We start from the raw sequence: 18,825 nt of genomic DNA on the forward strand, positions 1-18,825 counted from the left end.
AAATCGTATTACAGAGGTTTTAAAGGCGTCTTGTTGCTTCCGTCCAACACACACTGATGCGCTCTCACACACATAATTGGATCATATCTGAGCAAACAGCAAATGGAAGTGCTTTGGACAGCGGCCGGCATTAAACGGGGATTGCGCGCCTTTCCAATGATAATCCAGCTGACATCGGAGTGTGTACGACCTCAGGCATCTGCACACACACACGCACGCACGCACGCACGCACGCACACACACACACACACACACACACACACACACACACACACACCACGGAAACACACATGGCACATCACACAGGATACCATCAGATCGGACGCAGCCAAATGGACTCAAATACCAAAGATAAAGACATCCATGATGAGTCTGTTACAGTTTAAAGATGAAACTGGACATTTATTTATAGCTTTAAATGTGTGAAAAATGACCTAAAACTATAGAACATCTAAACAGTCTGTCTAAATCTGATCTCCATCCCATCAACATATTACATCCAAACTACTCCATTCAGTTTAAATATGTCCAGCATCAATGTATTAGTTTGTTTTTATAGAGAACACTGCACTATGAGTAGTTAGCATTAGCATCACCAGGCTAACATGTAAGACGGTCAGCACTTCCACCACTGCTCCTCAATGCTAATGCTAGTGCTAGGTGCTGTGTGTGTGAGGATGAATAAACTTTAACCTCCTCATCCTCGTCTCCTCTTCCTCATCTCCTCGTCCCCTCTTCGTCTCCTCATCTTCGTCCCGTCTTCCTCATCCTCACCCTCTATTCATCATCCTCGTCTCCTAATCCTCGTCCCCTCTTCCTCATCGCCTCATCCTCCTCCCCTCTTCCTCATCTCCTCCATGTCCTTGTCCCCTCATCTTCATCCCCTTTTCTTCATCTCCTCCATGTCCTCATCCCCTCTTCCTCATCTCCTCATCTCCTCATCCCCGTTCCCTCTTCCTTGTCTCCTCCATGTCCTCGTCCCCTCTTCCTCATCTCCTCATCCTCGTCCCCTCTCCCTCATGTCCTCCATGTTCTTGTCCCCTCTTCCTCATCTCCTCCATGTCCTCGTCCCCTCATCCTTGTCCCCTCTTCCTCGTCTCCTCATCCTTGTCCCCTCTTCCTCATCTCCTCTTCCTCGTCCCCTCTTCCTCATCTCCTCATCCTCGTCCCCTCTTCCTCATGTCCTCCAAGTCCTCATCCCCTCTTCCTCGTCTCATCCTTGTCCCCTCTTCCTCATCTCCTCATCCTCGTCCCCTCTTCCTCATCTCCTCATCCTCGTCTCCTCTTCCTCATCTCCTCCATGTCCTCATCTCCTCGTCACCTCTTCCTCATCTCCTCCATGTCCTCGTCCCCTCTTCCTCATCTCCTCCATGTCCTCATCCCCTCTTCCTCGTCTCCTCGTCCATTTCCTGCTCCAGTTTCAGAGTCCTGAGGCTGATGACTTATGGACACACTTGACACTCCGTAGGGGACGATCTTCATGGATAAAGTCTCACTTCTCACTCCTTCAGTTGGTTCAGACTGAAGCCTTTGGACCATCTCATATAAAAACTCCACCAGATTTAACCTTTGACCTGCTGTTGAACGTCCAGACACCCAGGACTAAAACAGACCTCTATGATTAGAACATTCAGACCCTCGTACTTACATCATCTGTACTACAGCTGCTTGTTTACCTTCTGTCACCTTCACCTTTAGTGAACTGGTGTCAAACCAAACCAAACCCACACAGCCTTGTCCTGACAGCGTTGAACCGACCTGTCTGAAAAAGCCTCCATTTGTTTTTGGAAATACTTTGGATTCCACACGGAGGACGTACTGACAAGTACGAGTCCCTGCAGCAACGGAGAGGAAGAGGAGGAGGATGAGGAAGAGGAGGAGGAGGATGAGAAGAGGGAGGAAGAGGATGAGGAGGGGGAAGAGGAGGAGGAAGGGGAGGAGCAGTAGTGTTCACCTGGAGTCACCTCCTCCTCCTCTATAACTCCACACACCCACAGGCTGATGCAGACTTCTGATCCACTGTCAGCTTTAACTGGTATTAGTCTGTCATCAGTCTGTCATCAGCTGGACTCAGGTTTTTTTTAACCCTTCCATGTCTGAGTGTCTGGATCCACTCCGAAATAAACAGGTCAAAATGACCCAGGTTCAAATCAGTGGGTTTTATGACACTTTATGTCAGGTTAAAAATAATCATTTGTGTCATATTTTAGTCATAACAGAATGATTTCATGTTTGAAATATGTTTTCTTTTGTTTTGTTTTTTTTTGCTGTGGTGCAGCTCCACTCCAAACATTTAAAACAAACAATCATCACTGTCACAATTAGACTTTTTCTACATATGTATAATATATACTAGTCCAGGACAAACGTCCTGCCCCCTCAAATGAAAGTTTGCGAAGCTTGGGGAGGTAGAGAAAAGATAAATGAGCATAAAGTTTCATTTTCACTTCTGTGGGGGCACAGTCCACACTACCCTTTTACCCCCAGAGTATTATAAGGAGTATGGAAACCAGCCAAGCCCTGGAGGTGGTTTAAGACCTAAAACCAGGGTTAGAGGTTGAACACAGCCCTTTACAAAACCTGATACCAACAGGTGAATTAGTTCCATTAGACTGGGTCTCTACTGTCCACCTGTGACCTCTGACCTGTCAAACACCGCATGAACACACTCACCTGGATTTTAACAGCGATGGACAAAGAGTTGAGTTCTTTATCCAGTTCTTTAAGAACCACCAGTTTCTTCAGAGTGAGACTGCAGAGTCTGTAAGAAACAAGACCAGGAAACACATGAATACCACACAATAAAACCAGGTTTAAGGCCAGTACACAGAATAAAACCAGGTCTAAGTCTAGGACACAGAATAAAACCAGGTCTAAGTCTAGGACACAGAATAAAACCAGGTTTAAGGCTGAATCCCAAGTCACCCCTTGGCCCCTCCCCCTACCCTACTCTGACCCAAACCACTTTCATATGTGGTCCTAAATCTGACACAAACCACTTTCATACGTGGTCCTAAATCGGAGCGGAGGAAAACCATATTTCTTTCTGTAAACCCAGTGTGTGTCTGCGTGGTCTCATATTTCATCAGGACCGCTTTAGTGCATGTGGGTCACTTCAGGGTCACATTCAGTTCAGACTCAAAACTGATAGAAGTCACATTTAATGTGGAATATGAACTAACACACACAAAAAAAATCTGATTTCACCCAAAACTCTGAAGTACATTAGACCTGCTGTGAACATAGTATTATTTTCACATTAGAATTTTTCATCCCATACATAAAAACGTGTTGATTTTCAGTGAAATCTGAAGGATGAAATGTTTGACTTACACGTTGATACCGATCCTCCTCCTCCTCCCTCCTCTTTCCTCCTCCTCCAGATGAATTAAAAACCTTAAAAACTCTGTGGGATTTGATGGAAAACTCATGGATTTGAAGCTCAAACTACAGCTGACTCTCAGACATATCAGGCTGTTCTTGGTTTGGATGCAGCACATACAGCAAATTGAAGGTCAAATAAGTGAGGACGGCATCCAAACTAACCCAAATACTCCTCCCACTTAATTTCAGCTGGTGTTTTGGATGCTTTTTCAAATGTTGAGCACATATATGATGAACAAGAGGCTGTAATGTGACACTAAATGATGCATTTGTAACTGAAATGTTCTTGCAGCAGGACATTTAACCTTCACAACCATGTACTGGAGCCCAAACACCAGCTGAAACCTGCAGTCCATGATCTGATATAGCAGGGTCCGACCCAGGTCAGTTCAATATGTCCAACCTGATCTGAAGTGGATCTCACCAAGGCAATAAGAACACAATAAAAGAGTAATAATAACTCCACATTTTCTTCTTGGTCTAATGTGAAAAGAAAAATTACATCATACCTATTAATAAGGACTTTGTTTTAGTGCAAAAAATAACATTAAATTATGAAAATATTCACATTTACAAACAATCCTTTTACAATAAAATGTGAACTACCTGAAATGACTTTATAAAATTAAATCCAGTATTAACCATATTCTGCCTGTTATTAAATGTTTTGTGTTTTGTATCTGATCTGTAATAAACGTGTAAATAATAAACTGAGGCAGAACATTGGTAAAATAGCACTGATTTTTCATCAGATATTTCAGTTTTTTCAGGTCATTTACATCTATTTTGTTTGGATAATTTGAAATTTCATTGGGTTTTTACCAAAAAGAGAAAAAATTGGAGTTGTCATTATTTATCTACATAATATAATGTCAATTTTTTTTTCACATTAAACCAAGAAGATAATTTGGAGACATGAGTTTGACACCCTTGACTGTTCTTTGTAAATTCATCTGGTGGGTCAGACTAGAACCTTTGGCGGCCTGGTTTTGGCCCCCGGACCACATGTTTGACACCTCTGATCTAATAGAACATGAAGCACGGCTGTAAACGGCGTCATAAATGTGTAAAACGGTGAAATAACCCCATCGCTCCCATATAAAAGTCCAGCTCTCGGTGCAGGATATTGGCTCATCTGCAGAAGGATTTAAAGAGAAAAGCCCATGTAGGTCAGAAGGTCCCAGGGGACAGAGTCAGCTGGAGATACCTTTACAGAAAAACAAACAGAAGAGAAGAAGAAGAGCAATGGAAGAAGGAAAACAGAAAAGAAGAAGAGCAATGGAAGAAGGAAAACAGACGAGAAGAAGAGCAACAGAAGAAGGAAAACACAGAAGAAGAGCAACGGAGGAAGAAAAAAAGAAGAGAAGAAGAGCAACAGAAGAAGGAAAACAGAAGAGAAGAAGAGCAATGGAAGAAGGAAAACAGATGAGAAAAAGAAGAGCAACAGAAGAAGGAAAACAGACAAGAAGAGAAACGGAAGAAGGAAAACACAGACGTGGATGAACCCAACACATTCATCTTCATCTCAAACCCACCCACCTGTCATCACCACGACGACGACACCCAACACGTCAACACCCTGTGCTCCTCTTCCTCCTCCTGACCCACTTTCAGTTCCACTGCTGTGGTCTGAACCTTCTGTCATTAGGGTGAGTATATTAAACACACTTTAACCCTCTGGTGTCCAGGTGAATATATTAAACACACTGTACACTTCATCTAATTAAAGGTCAGATTATTTTACAACAGCAGGAGGTTTCGAGGAATTAGTAAAACGTCTATAGATTTCACTTTCACTTTTACGTGATGTACGAGTCGGGTTTTTTTCAACCCACAGGGCTTTTGTGGAATTATTTGACCCAACCCAACCTGACCCGTGAGTAACCCGCTGATGTGCTCATCACTAACATACAGCACAGAACGCACCCCCATATAACCCCTGGACAGACATGTCCGTAGATGCACTACAGCAGTGGTAAACATATGGGCCACGGGCCAAAACCGGCCAACCAAAGGTTCTAATCTGTTTCACAGTATGAATTTGGAGAGTGTAAAAATTATATTTAAGTTATTCAGAGTCAAAGGTGTCATAGTTGTTTTAGTTCAGGTTCCACATTCAGACCAACTGGGATCTACAGTAAAATAATAGAATAATAATCTAGAAATAATGACTACACTTTTAAATCAAAATTTCCTTGTAAAGAGTCAGTATCGGATCGGTATCAGATCAATATCAAATTAGTATCAGATTGGTATCGGATCAGTATCAGATCGGCATCAGCAAAACTAATCCTAACAAAAAAACTGGGTTGGAAGCAAAAAAAAAAAAACAGATTGGGACATCACACATCACTAATTTCCTCTACAGGGTGTTCAGAAAAAAGTGAAGAATGAATGAATGACTGACTGAATGACTGAATGCTCATCTGTGTTTATTGTCCATATCATTGTCCTTTGACACCAGCGTCCTGGGTCAGTTTTCATGCTTCAGTGAACTACACTAATTTGAATTGTGCAAAATAAAAGCTCATGGAAGTGTAAGGGTTAATCTGAGATCTGTCCCATGGAGGACCAGTTCCACTGGTCTGTTATTTCATACAGAAAATAGGACAAAAATAAAGACATGTGACCCTCCTCCCATCCAAACACAAACCTGACATGAACGACAGGTTTGAGTGGAAACAAATGAACCAAACATTTAAGAACAAACTGAATACTAGTCCAACTACACATGTCAGGTTGGTCATATTGTTTTTATTTATGTATTTATTTGTATTTTATTGTGAAAGGATAGTTTGTAAATGTAAATATTTTCATAGTTTAATGTTGTTTTTTTCACATAATTTCTCTAGAAGAACATGTGTATTTGTCATTATTTATGGATTATTCTAGTACTATTTTACTGTAGATTACACTGGTCTGTAAGTGGAACCTGAACTAAAATGGTTTTAACTCTTTTGACCGTTCGTGTCTTCAGTGTCATTTTTACACTGTCGTCCCTCGGGCTGGAGTGGAACCTTTAGCGGGTCAGATTTGGTCCGTGGTCCGCATGTTTGACACCCCTGGTGTGAAGTATGAGTCAGACAAACTGCTGGAGTTGAAGCACAAAGATGTTGGAGTGTAAACAGGGGCCTGTTTTCAGTCCAAACTCCTGTGGGATTTGGACGATCCAAAACCAAACACAACAATTCAACAGGATCAAAGTTTCCAACACATTTATCAGAGACGTCTGAGGGATTCAGAACCCACATGGATTATGTACATTTCTATTCTGGGATTAGAGTTAAATGGCATGAAGTAAGACAAAAGTCAGCCAGAGTAAAAACAGATAAACAGGAACAATACAGGGGTCAAACATACGGCCCACAGGCCAAAAGAGGATGCCAAAGGGTCCAATAAGGCCCACGGGGTTTTGGTGGTGGTTTGGATGTGGATCAGATTGATGGCACACAGCGGGGGGGTGCTCTGATTGGACACTTTTTCACATCCGAGGTTGTTTTTAGGAAATGTGGACGGTCGATCCACAGTTATACGAGTCCATTGGCTGGTGTTAGCCTGGCTGGTGTTCAGATTGGACCTCTGTCAGCATCGCTGGTGTTAACATGGCCGGTGTTAGCATCGCCTGTGTTAGCATGGCTGGTGTTAGCATAACTGTTGTTAACATGGCCGGTGTTAGCATGGCTGGTGTTAGCATAACTGTTGTTAACATGGCTGGTGTTAGCATGTCTGGTGTTAACATGGCTGGTGTTAGCATTGCCGGTGTTAGCATGGCTGTTGTTAGCCTGGCTGGTGTTCAGATTGGACCTCTGTCAGCATAGCTGGTGTTAACATGGCCGGTGTCAGCATCGCCTGTGTTAGCATGGCTGGTGTTAGCATAACTGTTGTTAACATGGCCGGTGTTAGCATGGCTGGTGTTAGCATAACTGTTGTTAACATGGCTGGTGTTAGCATGTCTAGTGTTAACATGGCTGGTGTTAGCATTGCCGGTGTTAGCATGGCTGTTGTTAGCCTGGCTGGTGTTCAGATTGGACCTCTGTCAGCATAGCTGGTGTTAACATGGCCGGTGTTAGCATGGCCAGTGTTAGCATGGCTGGTGTTAGCATGACAGGTGTTCAGATTGGACCTCTGTCAGGTTAAAGTCCATCGCAGATTGGATTTATTTAAAGGGCTGAGACCTGATCTGGCGGAGGTCACCGGATCCACAGGGAAATCTATCAGAGGGAACCGTTAGAACGGATCTGCAGCCAATCATGCCCATGTCAGATGATAGGATGGATTTATTTTTAGCTGTGGCTGAAAGTTGATGAAACCACATGGATATTAGACGGTAAATAAGAGACGTAGAGAGACAAAAACAACAGAAAAGACAGAAGACGCTCGTGTTCTTTTGTGATTCAGTTCTTATTCTGTAAACTTTGGTCCATTTTCATTCGGTTCTGATTAGAGCTGTGTGATGTGATGACCATATGAGATGGTGAAGGATTAGAACATATGGATGATCCGACAAAGCACAGACATTTGTTTGTTTTGTTTTTTTAAATTTTTATTAATATCTGGTATTAATATCTGGTAGGATAAGTTGTAAATGGGTATTATCATATTAGTGTATATAGGAAAAAGGATGCGTGATATTGTTATATTGTCGTTGTTGTTATTATTATTATTTTGATATTCATGCAAAATAATAACTGCTATATAGTGATCATAAGGAATAGTAATTGAGGGTAGGAGTACATAAGTTTTTACTTCTTCCTACTCTTTTTCGAGCATGTATAATTTAATTTCATTTGTTTTATTATTATTATTATTATTATTATTATTATTATTATTATTATTATTATTATTATTATTATTTACTATTACTATTATTATTTATTTATTTTGTTGTTTGTTTGCTTATCAATCATTTATGTACCAGTACTTATATTTTGTTGGTTGATTTCTGTTTTGATTTCACTGTTGACATGTTCAAAATAAAGATTCCATTCATTCATTCATTCTCATGGTGGAATGGTCTACAACCTGAAGTAGTCAGAGCCATAGAGAATTCAACGGCTGTGGGTGGAGTTATAGGAGACACAGACACACCACATGGGTTCACGTCCACATCACATGTTGTTGTTTACATTTTAGTATGTTTATGCTCTTGTCACATGTTCCAAAAATGCACAAACTATTTAAATTAAAAATGTTCTGGAAGGTTCTGGGGACTAAACAGTCTGTTTTATTTTTTTCTTTTACGGCTGTGTTTTCCAGAAGGATATTGTTTGGTTGCACTGTTCAGAAACTGGCAAATTAGTCTCAAAGATCAGTGTAAAGAAATGTGATAAAATTGAGATTGTTATTTTATTTTTAAAATTGTGATGTGATATTTTTTGCCACATTGAACCCCCCCCCCCCCAGATCTGAGCCATTAATACAAAAAGAACTACATAATGTAAGACGGTTATTTGTGATTTTAACTCCAACCCCATTTAGAGTTAGAACATTCACTTAGATAATAATGGTGAAATGTAAATGAATAAAAGGGTAAATTCAGTCAAACTGGACATTTTGTTGGTGTTTTGGCTGAAAATGGGAACAAAAGTTAAAGTTAAGATGAATATTGTCTAAAGTCTTTGAACCCTTAAACCCACTACAGCTGCTTCACATTCAGCTGGAATTAAGTGGTTTATCTCCATTTATTATAATAATATCCTCTGTACTGAATTAAGTGGTTTATCTCCATTTATTATAATAATATCCTCTGTATTTTCCATTTTTTCAGTGTAAATCCTGTGTTTTTCTGTATTTAATTCACTGATCATGTAGATGTTCATTAAAGTTTAGAGTAAATTCAAAGGTTATTATCTTACAAACAGAAAAAACTGAAGAAAAAGTGAATTTTCTTTATTAACTGATCATAAACCCAGTGTTTCCACTGTCATTGATCCAACTCCATGGGTTTATTATTTTTTCTTCAATTTCAATCAGTTTGAGCCTTATTCTCTTCTTGTTGCTTACTATTTTGTTGATTTATTATTAATTTTTTCACTTTGGCTACCTTTGTTCATTTGTTGCTTTTAAAAAATTTTTTTTTATTTAATTTAGTTGGATTTTTTGCTTATTTTTTCATTTTATTTGGGACTTTGTAAAGTTTTTATTGATTCCTGTTCATTTTATTGGATTTATTGAACATAAACCCAGTGTGTCCATCCACTGGCATTGATCCAACTCCATGGGTTTGACAGGGGAATCAATTTTGGAGAAGATGACGGTGTTTCCACGGTAACTACGGAGCCTCTGAACGTCCAAATATGGTCATATCTGATGACCATGAAAAATGGTAAACAGACTGAACTTATATAGCGAATTTTCTACACCTTCATGGTGCCCAAGGCGCTTTACAATTCCTCACATTCACACACGCACTCATATACCAGCAGGCGGCTGCTGCCATGCAAGCAATTTAGGGTTCAGTGTCTTGCCCAAGGACACTTTGAAATGCAGACAGTCGGAGCCAGGATTCAAACTGCCGACCCTTTGGTCATTGGACCAACTGAGCCACAGCCTACAATGAAAAGATGAAGAACTGTATTTGACACCAATTATTAACATGGATTGATAGGATTAGTGGATCAATAGGTATTAAACAGTTTAGATCCGTAGATGGTTCTGGTTGTCAGTCACTGTTAAGGACTTCAAGGGTTAAAGCAGACAAAGAAGCTCCTTTAACTCCATCATCATTTTCCAGGGAGCGTTTTGACGTTACCCATCATGCCGCTGGGCTGTGAGTTCATGTGTTAGAATAACACATACAGATCTGTTTGGAGGTGGAGTCAGTAAACGGTGCAGCCGCTCGGTAGCACATGGATCCAGTTTTACCGTATGGTGAGGATGAGTCACCAGAACAGGAGGGGGGAGGGGGGTAGGAGGATTGGGGGGGGGGGGGGGGGGGGCTTTAACGCCGTCTCTATCCCATCAGTCCTCTGTGTGTCTGTGCCACTGGATTCACATGTAATTAAAAGGCTGCAGGCGCTGAAGGGTCACCAAGGGAACGGAGGCTGTTTTATGATCACACACACACAGGCGTTAGCGCTGCCGCCGCCTTGACTCGGAAGTCCGACCCGTAGCCATCTGTTCTGGCCCGGTTCCAGTCCGTCCGTACGCTCCATCCGCCCAAACACCGACTGCAGCCACGCACCAGGTTTGGATCCAATGTACGAATGATGGAGCGAAAACAAGTGACAGACCAACAGCGGGTCAAGGAGAATTCAGACGGATTCAGAAGGAACGGCAGCGGAGGGGGGAGGGACCAAAACAAAGCATTTTTACCAAGGCACAAATGTCAAAATACACAACGATAATATGATAGGAGGACTTATTTTCTCAACGCAAACAGAAGAGGAGGCTGTAAAAGAACTGGACAAGAGGAAACAGACAAGAGGAAACGCCTCAGATGATAAAAACGGAAAATGATGAAACACAACTAAACAAAACCAGTCAAAACAAAACCAGTCTAATACGGTGGAAAAACAAAACAAAACAAAACAAAAAAACCTAAACAAAACCAGTCAAAACAAAACAAAACCAGTCTAATACAGTGGAGTGGAAAACAAACAAAACAAAACCAGTCTAATGCAGTGGAAAACAAAACAAAACCAGTCAAACAAAACAGAACAGAACAAAAACAAAACAAAACAAAACAAAAAACAAAACCAGTCTAATACGGTGGAAAACAAAAACCAAACAAACCAGTCAAAACAAAGCAAAACCAGTCTAATACAGTGGAGTGGAAAACAAAACAAAACAAAACTAGAAAAGCACTCAGAGAGCGCAGACCTCCGCCAAGGCAGATCAGTCCCCCCCCCCCCCCCCCCCCCCCCCCCCCGATCACCACCAAAATTTAATCATTTGTTCCTTGTGCCAGTATCAACATTTCCTGAAATTTTCATCCAAATCTGTCCATAACTTTCTGAGTTATCTTGCACACGGACAGACAGACAGACCAATGCCAGCAAAAACATAACCTCCTTGGTGGAGGTAACAAAACAAAATAAAACAAAACCAGACTAACACTGTGGAAAACAAAACAAAACAAAACCAGTCAAAACAAAACTAAACAAAAAACAAAACTAAACAAAAACAAAAAACAGAACAAAACCAGTCTAATACGGTGGAGAACAAAACAAAACAAAACAAAACAGAACAAAACCAGTCTAATACGGTGGAGAACAAACAAACAAAACAAAAACAAAACAGAACAAAACCAGTCTAATACGGTGGAGAACAAAACAAAACAAAACAAAACAAACAAACAAACAAAAAACCAGAACAAAACGTCTAATACGGTGGAAAACAAAACAAATAAAAACTGGTCTAATATCGTGGAAAACTAAACTAAACTAAACTAAACTAAACTAAACTAAACTAAACTAAACTAAATATAAGAAGACATTGTTGTCTTCTTGTCCAGGACACTCATGAAAAAGAGCTTTTTAATCTTAATGAGTCATTTTTTCCCACTTAAAATAATAACACTAAACATTTTTTAAAAATGTTAAAACACCGTCAGTCATGTGTATATGAGTATGTCAGTTCTGAAATTAACAATAAATGACGTTAAAGTCGTGTAGTTCAGGTTCCACATTCAGAACAATATGATCTGAACTGGATCAGAACCAGGAGAATAAAATAGCATAAAAACAGAATAACCTGTGCATAATGTCAACTCTTACTTTTCGCTATGTTTAAGAATGAAAGATGTAAAAATTACATGATGAAAATGTTCACGTCTGCAAACTATTTTAATTTTTAATACTATTCTGTCTCAGTTTATCGAAAAATACACAAAACTTTTGGTAATTTAGAGAGAAACATGAACACAACAGGAAAAAACATAACCATATAACAACTATGAGCAAAATAAAGAAAAACAACAGGACAACTGACAAAAATGAGCAAAATTTGAGAAATCATGAACAGAATGAACAAAAACACCAACAAATATGATCAAATTAAGCCATGATAAGAGCAAAAACATGCATAAAAATTTGAGAAACACGAACAGAATGAACAAAACAAACAAAAAAGCAAACAGAAATGATGGAATTTAGCAATAAAAAGAAGAAAAGTGTGCATAAAAAGAACAAAAACATAAGAAACATTAACATGATGTTTAAAATTGCACTTAATTCTCTCAGGACATTTCATATTGTTTATATTTGTTCAGGTTTTTTCACTTTTTTGTGAAAAGTATAGTTTGTAAATGTAAACACCATCAATGTTACTTTCTCTTTTTTTTTTTTTTTTTTTTTCATTAAAACAAAAAAATACATTTGCATTTGCCATTATTTGTTTGGTTATTCTGACAGTATTTTCCTGGTCTGACACTTTAGATTCTATTTGTCTGGATGTGGAACCTGAACCTAAACGATTGTTCATATCTTCAGTGTAGTTTTTTATTTTCTATAAATTCCTCCCGGGGGTCGGATCGGACCCTTTAGGGGGCCACTTTTGGCCCACGGGCCGTATGTTTGACACCCTTGGTCTAAAACACAGCTTCATCCTTCATGTATGGTTTAATTCACATGTTGACAAATTGAGGCCGGGGGTGGGGGGTGTCCTAACGGGACCACCCCAACACACCGTTATCAGGCCGAGTGGGTGGAGCTTGCGCCAGGCTCCGGGTCAGTGTTTCTGTGAATGAGCGGTGCACAGTGAAGATAAGTCACATGTTTTCAGTCTGTTTTCCACCTGATAAGACCCAGAGGAAAGCCCTGTTTCATCTGGGTAAAGTCGACCGTCACCTGAAAACACCCCTGTGAGCGGCGCCAGCGTCAATTTAAAACGACTCTATCCATGTCCTCACGTAGCCTCACATGCACAATGCATTCAGGATAATCAGGACAAATCAATGACGGCGGGCTCAGACTAAAGCCTGGGTCACTAACATGCACCACAACACATCGACTAGACCCCATCCCAAAGTTTTCCATGAGTTTCAGGGACTGAGACGAGAATTCCAGAACATTTAAGTCCATGAACAGAGGTGGAAATGTACGATGAACACTACAACGGACTGAGGAGGCGGAGTCTATAATGTGGAGTCAAAACGATGCAAAAATCTACTGTTTATGATCAAATAACAAGATCCACCTAAACTCTACAAACCTGAAGTCAACCTAATTTTACATTTTATATCTGACAGATCATCCCCTCTGATTTTTCAGGCACATTCACCTCAGCTGTGGTTGTTAACCCCTTTAAATACTACCATTAGAACAGGTTTATTTATGTGGTTTTTGTAATAAAGTGTCAGAAAATGTCTTTTTTGTCCAATTCTTTTGTACCTTTTTTCAGGAAGAACTTAACTTTCAGTATCTGTCCATTAATTATTATTATTATATGCAATAAATGATTAAAACAGTGTGTTATAGTAAAAATTAAAAAAAAAAAAAAAAAAAAAAAAACACTTGCATGTTTATCAAATTTATGATAAAAACCAACTGTAAATGTTGATAACTAAACTTTCTGAGTTTATCTAAATACCCTTTCCTATATTTTCCATGTGTTGAGCCATTGTAGTTGTTCTAGATCATTGTGTGTCCATGTTCTTCTTGTTCTTTGGTGTCATTTGGATCCAGTTGATAGTCTGAGTTCACTTTGTGTCTAGTTGTAGACAGAGCCCCTCATTTCACTGACAAAACATCCATCAGCTGATTCAAATACACACACTGGATCTGTCTATGAACTGGAGAGATCTGACTATAGATTTACACATATATACAAATATACACACATTTAGAGAAGATTTACACACATATACAAATATACACACATATAGAGAAGATTTACAAATCAATACACTATCAATCAACTATACAAAACCACAAAAATACAGAGAAAAAACAGGGAAAAAAGGTGATAAAACACACTAGTAGAACAGTCCAAAACAGCACTATCACTATTATTTACTATATTTACAAGAATTCAACACTAAAACACCCAGTAAAATGCTGCTAACAGTATTAACCATCTCTCACTGACTGCACTCTGCTGCTGTCTGCTCCACCCACTCATAACCATAATGTCTTCTATATCATGTGAAAGCTGTGAATCTGATGCTTTCAGATGTTGAATATCATCAACAGCGATAACAGTTCAGGTGGATGTAAAACACACATGGTCTGAAACAGATTCAAACGGCCTCACAGGATGAAGCTGAAGCTAAAGCTGAAGCTAAAGCTTGAAGCTGAAGCTGAAGCTGGAGCTGAGGCTGCAGGACGAGTGTCAGAAACAGACCAAACAGACGCCGCCCGGTGAATCCTTAGACTTTATCTGTGCTGCACAAACACTAGTCCTTATCAGTCCGTGCACTCAGACAACTGTGGTCAAATATTTAGTCAGAGATAAGAGACGTGTGATCAGTGTTGGACACACTTTTAAACACACACCAGAGCTTTAACACACACCAGGAAAAGAAGACCGCTTAAACACTGCAACTGGACCAAAGCCTAGTGGACCAGAACCACAGACGATAGAGGACAATCTGCTCCAGTTCACCTGGACATCAACGCACCTGAACCAGACCAGACCAGACTGAACTACACCAGACTGGAGCAGACTAGACTGAACCAGACCGGACCAGACTGAACCAGACCAGACAAAACCATACACACACACACACACACACACACAACACACCACACACACACACCACACACACATATATATATATATATGTATATATATAAAAATTTCTTTCCTGACACTTTTTCTTGGACTTGAATGCAACTGTACCATCCCATAATTTCCCTCTGGTTTAATTAAGTATTGTGATTGTGTTTCCAGTAAGTGATGGAATGTCAGATGGAACAGATGGATGTGAGGTGGACTCATGGTGGACTGGAGTGGTCCATGGTCCCCTTTAACCCCGTCCTGACCTCAGTGAGTCCAGGTCTGGTTCTGCAGATCCATTAAGGAGGTTTTTATTTGACCCAGGTCCTCAAAGCCCCGGTCTGAGCCTCAGATCTGAGACCATGGACCAGAAGGGAGGACTCATAAAACTGAACAGAAGACAGAAAACTACAAGCACAGAGCGTCTGCATCTGATGAACAGAATCTGTAAGACGTGTAATATTTCACTGTTTCACTGAAATTACTCCCAACAGAAAACTGCGATCCAGCTTCATCATTTGAAGTAGATTTATCTAGAACAGGTTCCACATTCAGCCCAGTATGACCTGAACCGGACCGGACCACTAATACCGAAATGAAATACAAGAAAACATGTACACTGGAAACAGTCCAATTACATGATGAAAATGTTCATGTCAATAAAGGATCTCTCCAAAAAATCTGAAGAACATCAACAACTACAGTGGACTGAAAATACACACAACAGTTAAGAACGGACAGAAGATTAGAACAATTAACACTGATTTATATTAAAGACAGTTCAGGTTGGTCAGATTTGGTCAGGTTATTCACATTTTAGTGTGAAAAAAGAGTCTGTCACATATTTTCATGTAATTTTACTTTATTTATGAATTGGACACATCAACAGGTCAGTTTGGACCCTTTGACGGGCTGGTTTGGACCCTTTGACGGGCTGGTTTGGACCCTTTTTAACGGGCCGGTCTGGACCCTTTGACGGACCGGTTCGGACCCTTTAACGGGCCGGGTTGGACCCCACTGACAGGCTGGTTTGGACCCTCTGACGGGCTGGTTTGGACCCCTCTGACAGGCTGGTTTGGACCCTCTGACAGGCCGGTTTGGACCCTTTAAAGGGCCGGTTTGGAACCTTTTACGGACCAGTTTGGACCCTTTTTAACGGGCCAGTTTGGGACCCTTTAACGGGCAGGGTTTGAACCCATTGACGGGCTGGTTTGGACCCACTGATGGGCTGGTTTGGACCCTCTGATGGGCTGGTTTGGACCCTCTGACGGGCCGGTTTTGGACCCTTTGACGGGCCGGTTTTGGCCTGTGGGCCGTATGTGTGACACCTCTGATGTAGAGACTGTCCGGTGTCTCCAGAACAGCTGATCTGTCCCATGTGGATGTTTGTGGTGAAGACTGTGTCCTCCTTCAAGGCCTGTAGTTACTGTGGTTATTTTCAGACCAGTTCAGCGATAACTGATAAAAACACACTTAAGGCTGAGAGTCGACAAAGAGATGGTGACTGGTGACGACCAGTGGGAAAACACGACTACGCACAGGCCAGGGGTTGGTCAGTGCATGTGGAAACAGGACCAGGGATGCTTTTAACCCACAGGATACGGAACCATTTCACATCAACACTCGAAATAAGACCAAAAGATGAATGATCCTAACGTGTCCATATTCACTGAGCCTTCGACTGACAAAATAATATATTCAATGACTCCTCTGGAAAATCAGAAATGTCAACTATCATTTATAAACAACAGTAAATAATGTGAACAACAAACACATGAAATGACCAATCCAGATGCACATCAACACAACAGAACCCAGAACTCTGTAAGTTTATCCAATGTTTTGAGCATCATTTCTAGGGCTGGGGAAAAAAATCCATTTGATTGATTTTGGATCAATTCTATTTTAATTTTCCATTATCAAGTAATAGTGGGTTAGATCGATTTTTCAGGGTGGGACTGTGAGTACCTGACCTGGGTACCGCCAAGGGGTGGATGGCTCCATCTCATGGGCCCCTGGGGGAGACAGGGCATCTCAAACTTACTTGCGATGGTTCTGGTGCAGGAGGGGTGTGGAGGAAGGGTGGGGAAAACCCCTCAGTGAGAGGTCCTTCTGGCCTCAAACTACAACCCACAGCTGGAGTTTCAGGCAGGTTTGTGGAAGCCGGTTGTTCTAATATGAACTTGAATCCACACTCAGCTGTAGGTGATAGCCGTGGCACCATTAAGGGGGGGTAAACATGACAAATTCAAAGGCCCAGCATCCCCAGGGGGCCCATACAGCAGTGGAGTGGGCCCAGAGAGTTAGAGGAATAGGAAACAGTCTTCAGTTTCAATTTCACTTTGCACCACTCCAACAGTCACAGACCAGAATATGTCCATATGTGACCTGGATCTGATCTGTTAAAGATAGTCTGAACAGCACTATCTGACCCAGACCACTTTCATGTGTGGTCCAAAATCTGACCCAGACCACTTTCATATGTGGTCCTAAATCTGGCCCACACCACTTTCATATGTGGTCCTAAATCTGACCCAGACCACTTTCATATGTGGTCCTAAATCTGACCCCACACCACTTTCATATGTGGTCCTTACATCTGATCCGGACCACTTTCATTCCATCAGGACCTCTTTAGTGCATGTGGGTCACTTCAGGTCACATTCAGTTCAGACTCAAAACTGATTGAAGTTGCATTTAATGTGGAATATGAACCAACACAAAAAATCAGATTTCATCCAAAAACTTGAACTGTACAGTAAAACCTGCTGTGAACAGAGTCTAAATAGAACCAGCTGGGACCAAAGGCTGATGTTTGTAAAGGCAGGCTTTAGTTCAACTCTGTACAGTAGATCATCGTCAGTGGTGGTGGGTGGGTGGTGGGGTGGGTGGGAGGTTAGTGTGGGGGTGTGGGGGGGTGTCGACACGCTGCCCTGAACACAAACACACTGGAGTCGTTGTTGGGTCCATCCCCTCGGATCACTGCACAGCCACTGTCGACGGTACAAAGCAGGAGGAAGTGGAGGATGGGGGGGCAGTGATGTAACAGAAGGCTGAATGAAGGACACCATCTATGCCTGGAATGTGCTGGGGGGTGGTTGGGGGGGTTGGAGGGGAGGGGGGGGCACTTAAGAGTCATGGTTTGAGTGCTTTTAATGTGCTCAAGTGTTCAGACGTGGATGCATTCAGCCTGAACAGAACACAGCACATGAGATCCTCAAAGAAACCCTGTCATAAATGGGCCGTAAACCCAACCCCCCCTTAGTGCTAGTCCGGGTCCCGCTGAGGAACGCCACAGCACTTTGTTCTTCCATATTCCTATTATTTCTTCATGTCCACTTGCATAATTCAGCCCAAACAAAGGGCGTACGAGTGTAAAAGCTCCTCCTCCTGAATCTTTCATTCCACAGTGAGTGGGTGGAACTCACATCAGCTCCGTCAGCATAAACACAAACGCTCCCCTCTCGAATTCAAAAATCACCCTATTTATAGACTTTTAATTTAATTGCAAATGAAGAAGAATGAAGAAAAAGCAGCAAACAGTGGTGTATGTGCTCTAATCCACACCCACTCCGCCTCCACAGATTCTGTCCGTTTTGTTTTTAATACACAGATGTTCAATACACCAAGTAATTAAATAAATAAATTAGATAATATTCTCTCCTTCAAGTGTTCGAACGAAGGTATAAGGATCAGGCCGAAACAAAATCAGGATTATCATTATTATTAGAATTACATTATGTCTTTTTTTTGGGTCTATTTTGTTCACATTCTTAAATAAAA

The 18,825-nt window shown here is 41.1% G+C and overlaps 1 protein-coding gene across 4 annotated transcripts in view; it reads right to left on the bottom strand.

Annotated features, from left to right (window-relative positions):
• The window catches only part of LOC115434379 (phosphofurin acidic cluster sorting protein 2-like), an 84,823-nt gene that overhangs the window by 45,171 nt on the left and 20,827 nt on the right, over window positions 1–18,825 (bottom strand). For all 4 annotated transcript variants that reach the window (XR_003937509.1, XR_003937508.1, XM_030156301.1 and 1 more), the window contains exon 2: window positions 2,674–2,761. Coding sequence is in view for 2 of the 4 variants with exons in the window: in XM_030156301.1 (XP_030012161.1) it covers window positions 2,674–2,761 (88 nt within the window). In the remaining 2 variants the exon portion in view is untranslated. The remainder of the gene's footprint in view (window positions 1–2,673; window positions 2,762–18,825) is intronic.

Source organism: Sphaeramia orbicularis, chromosome 15 (assembly GCF_902148855.1).
Source record: "Sphaeramia orbicularis chromosome 15, fSphaOr1.1, whole genome shotgun sequence".
In the NCBI taxonomy this organism is placed as follows: domain Eukaryota; kingdom Metazoa; phylum Chordata; class Actinopteri; order Kurtiformes; family Apogonidae; genus Sphaeramia; species Sphaeramia orbicularis.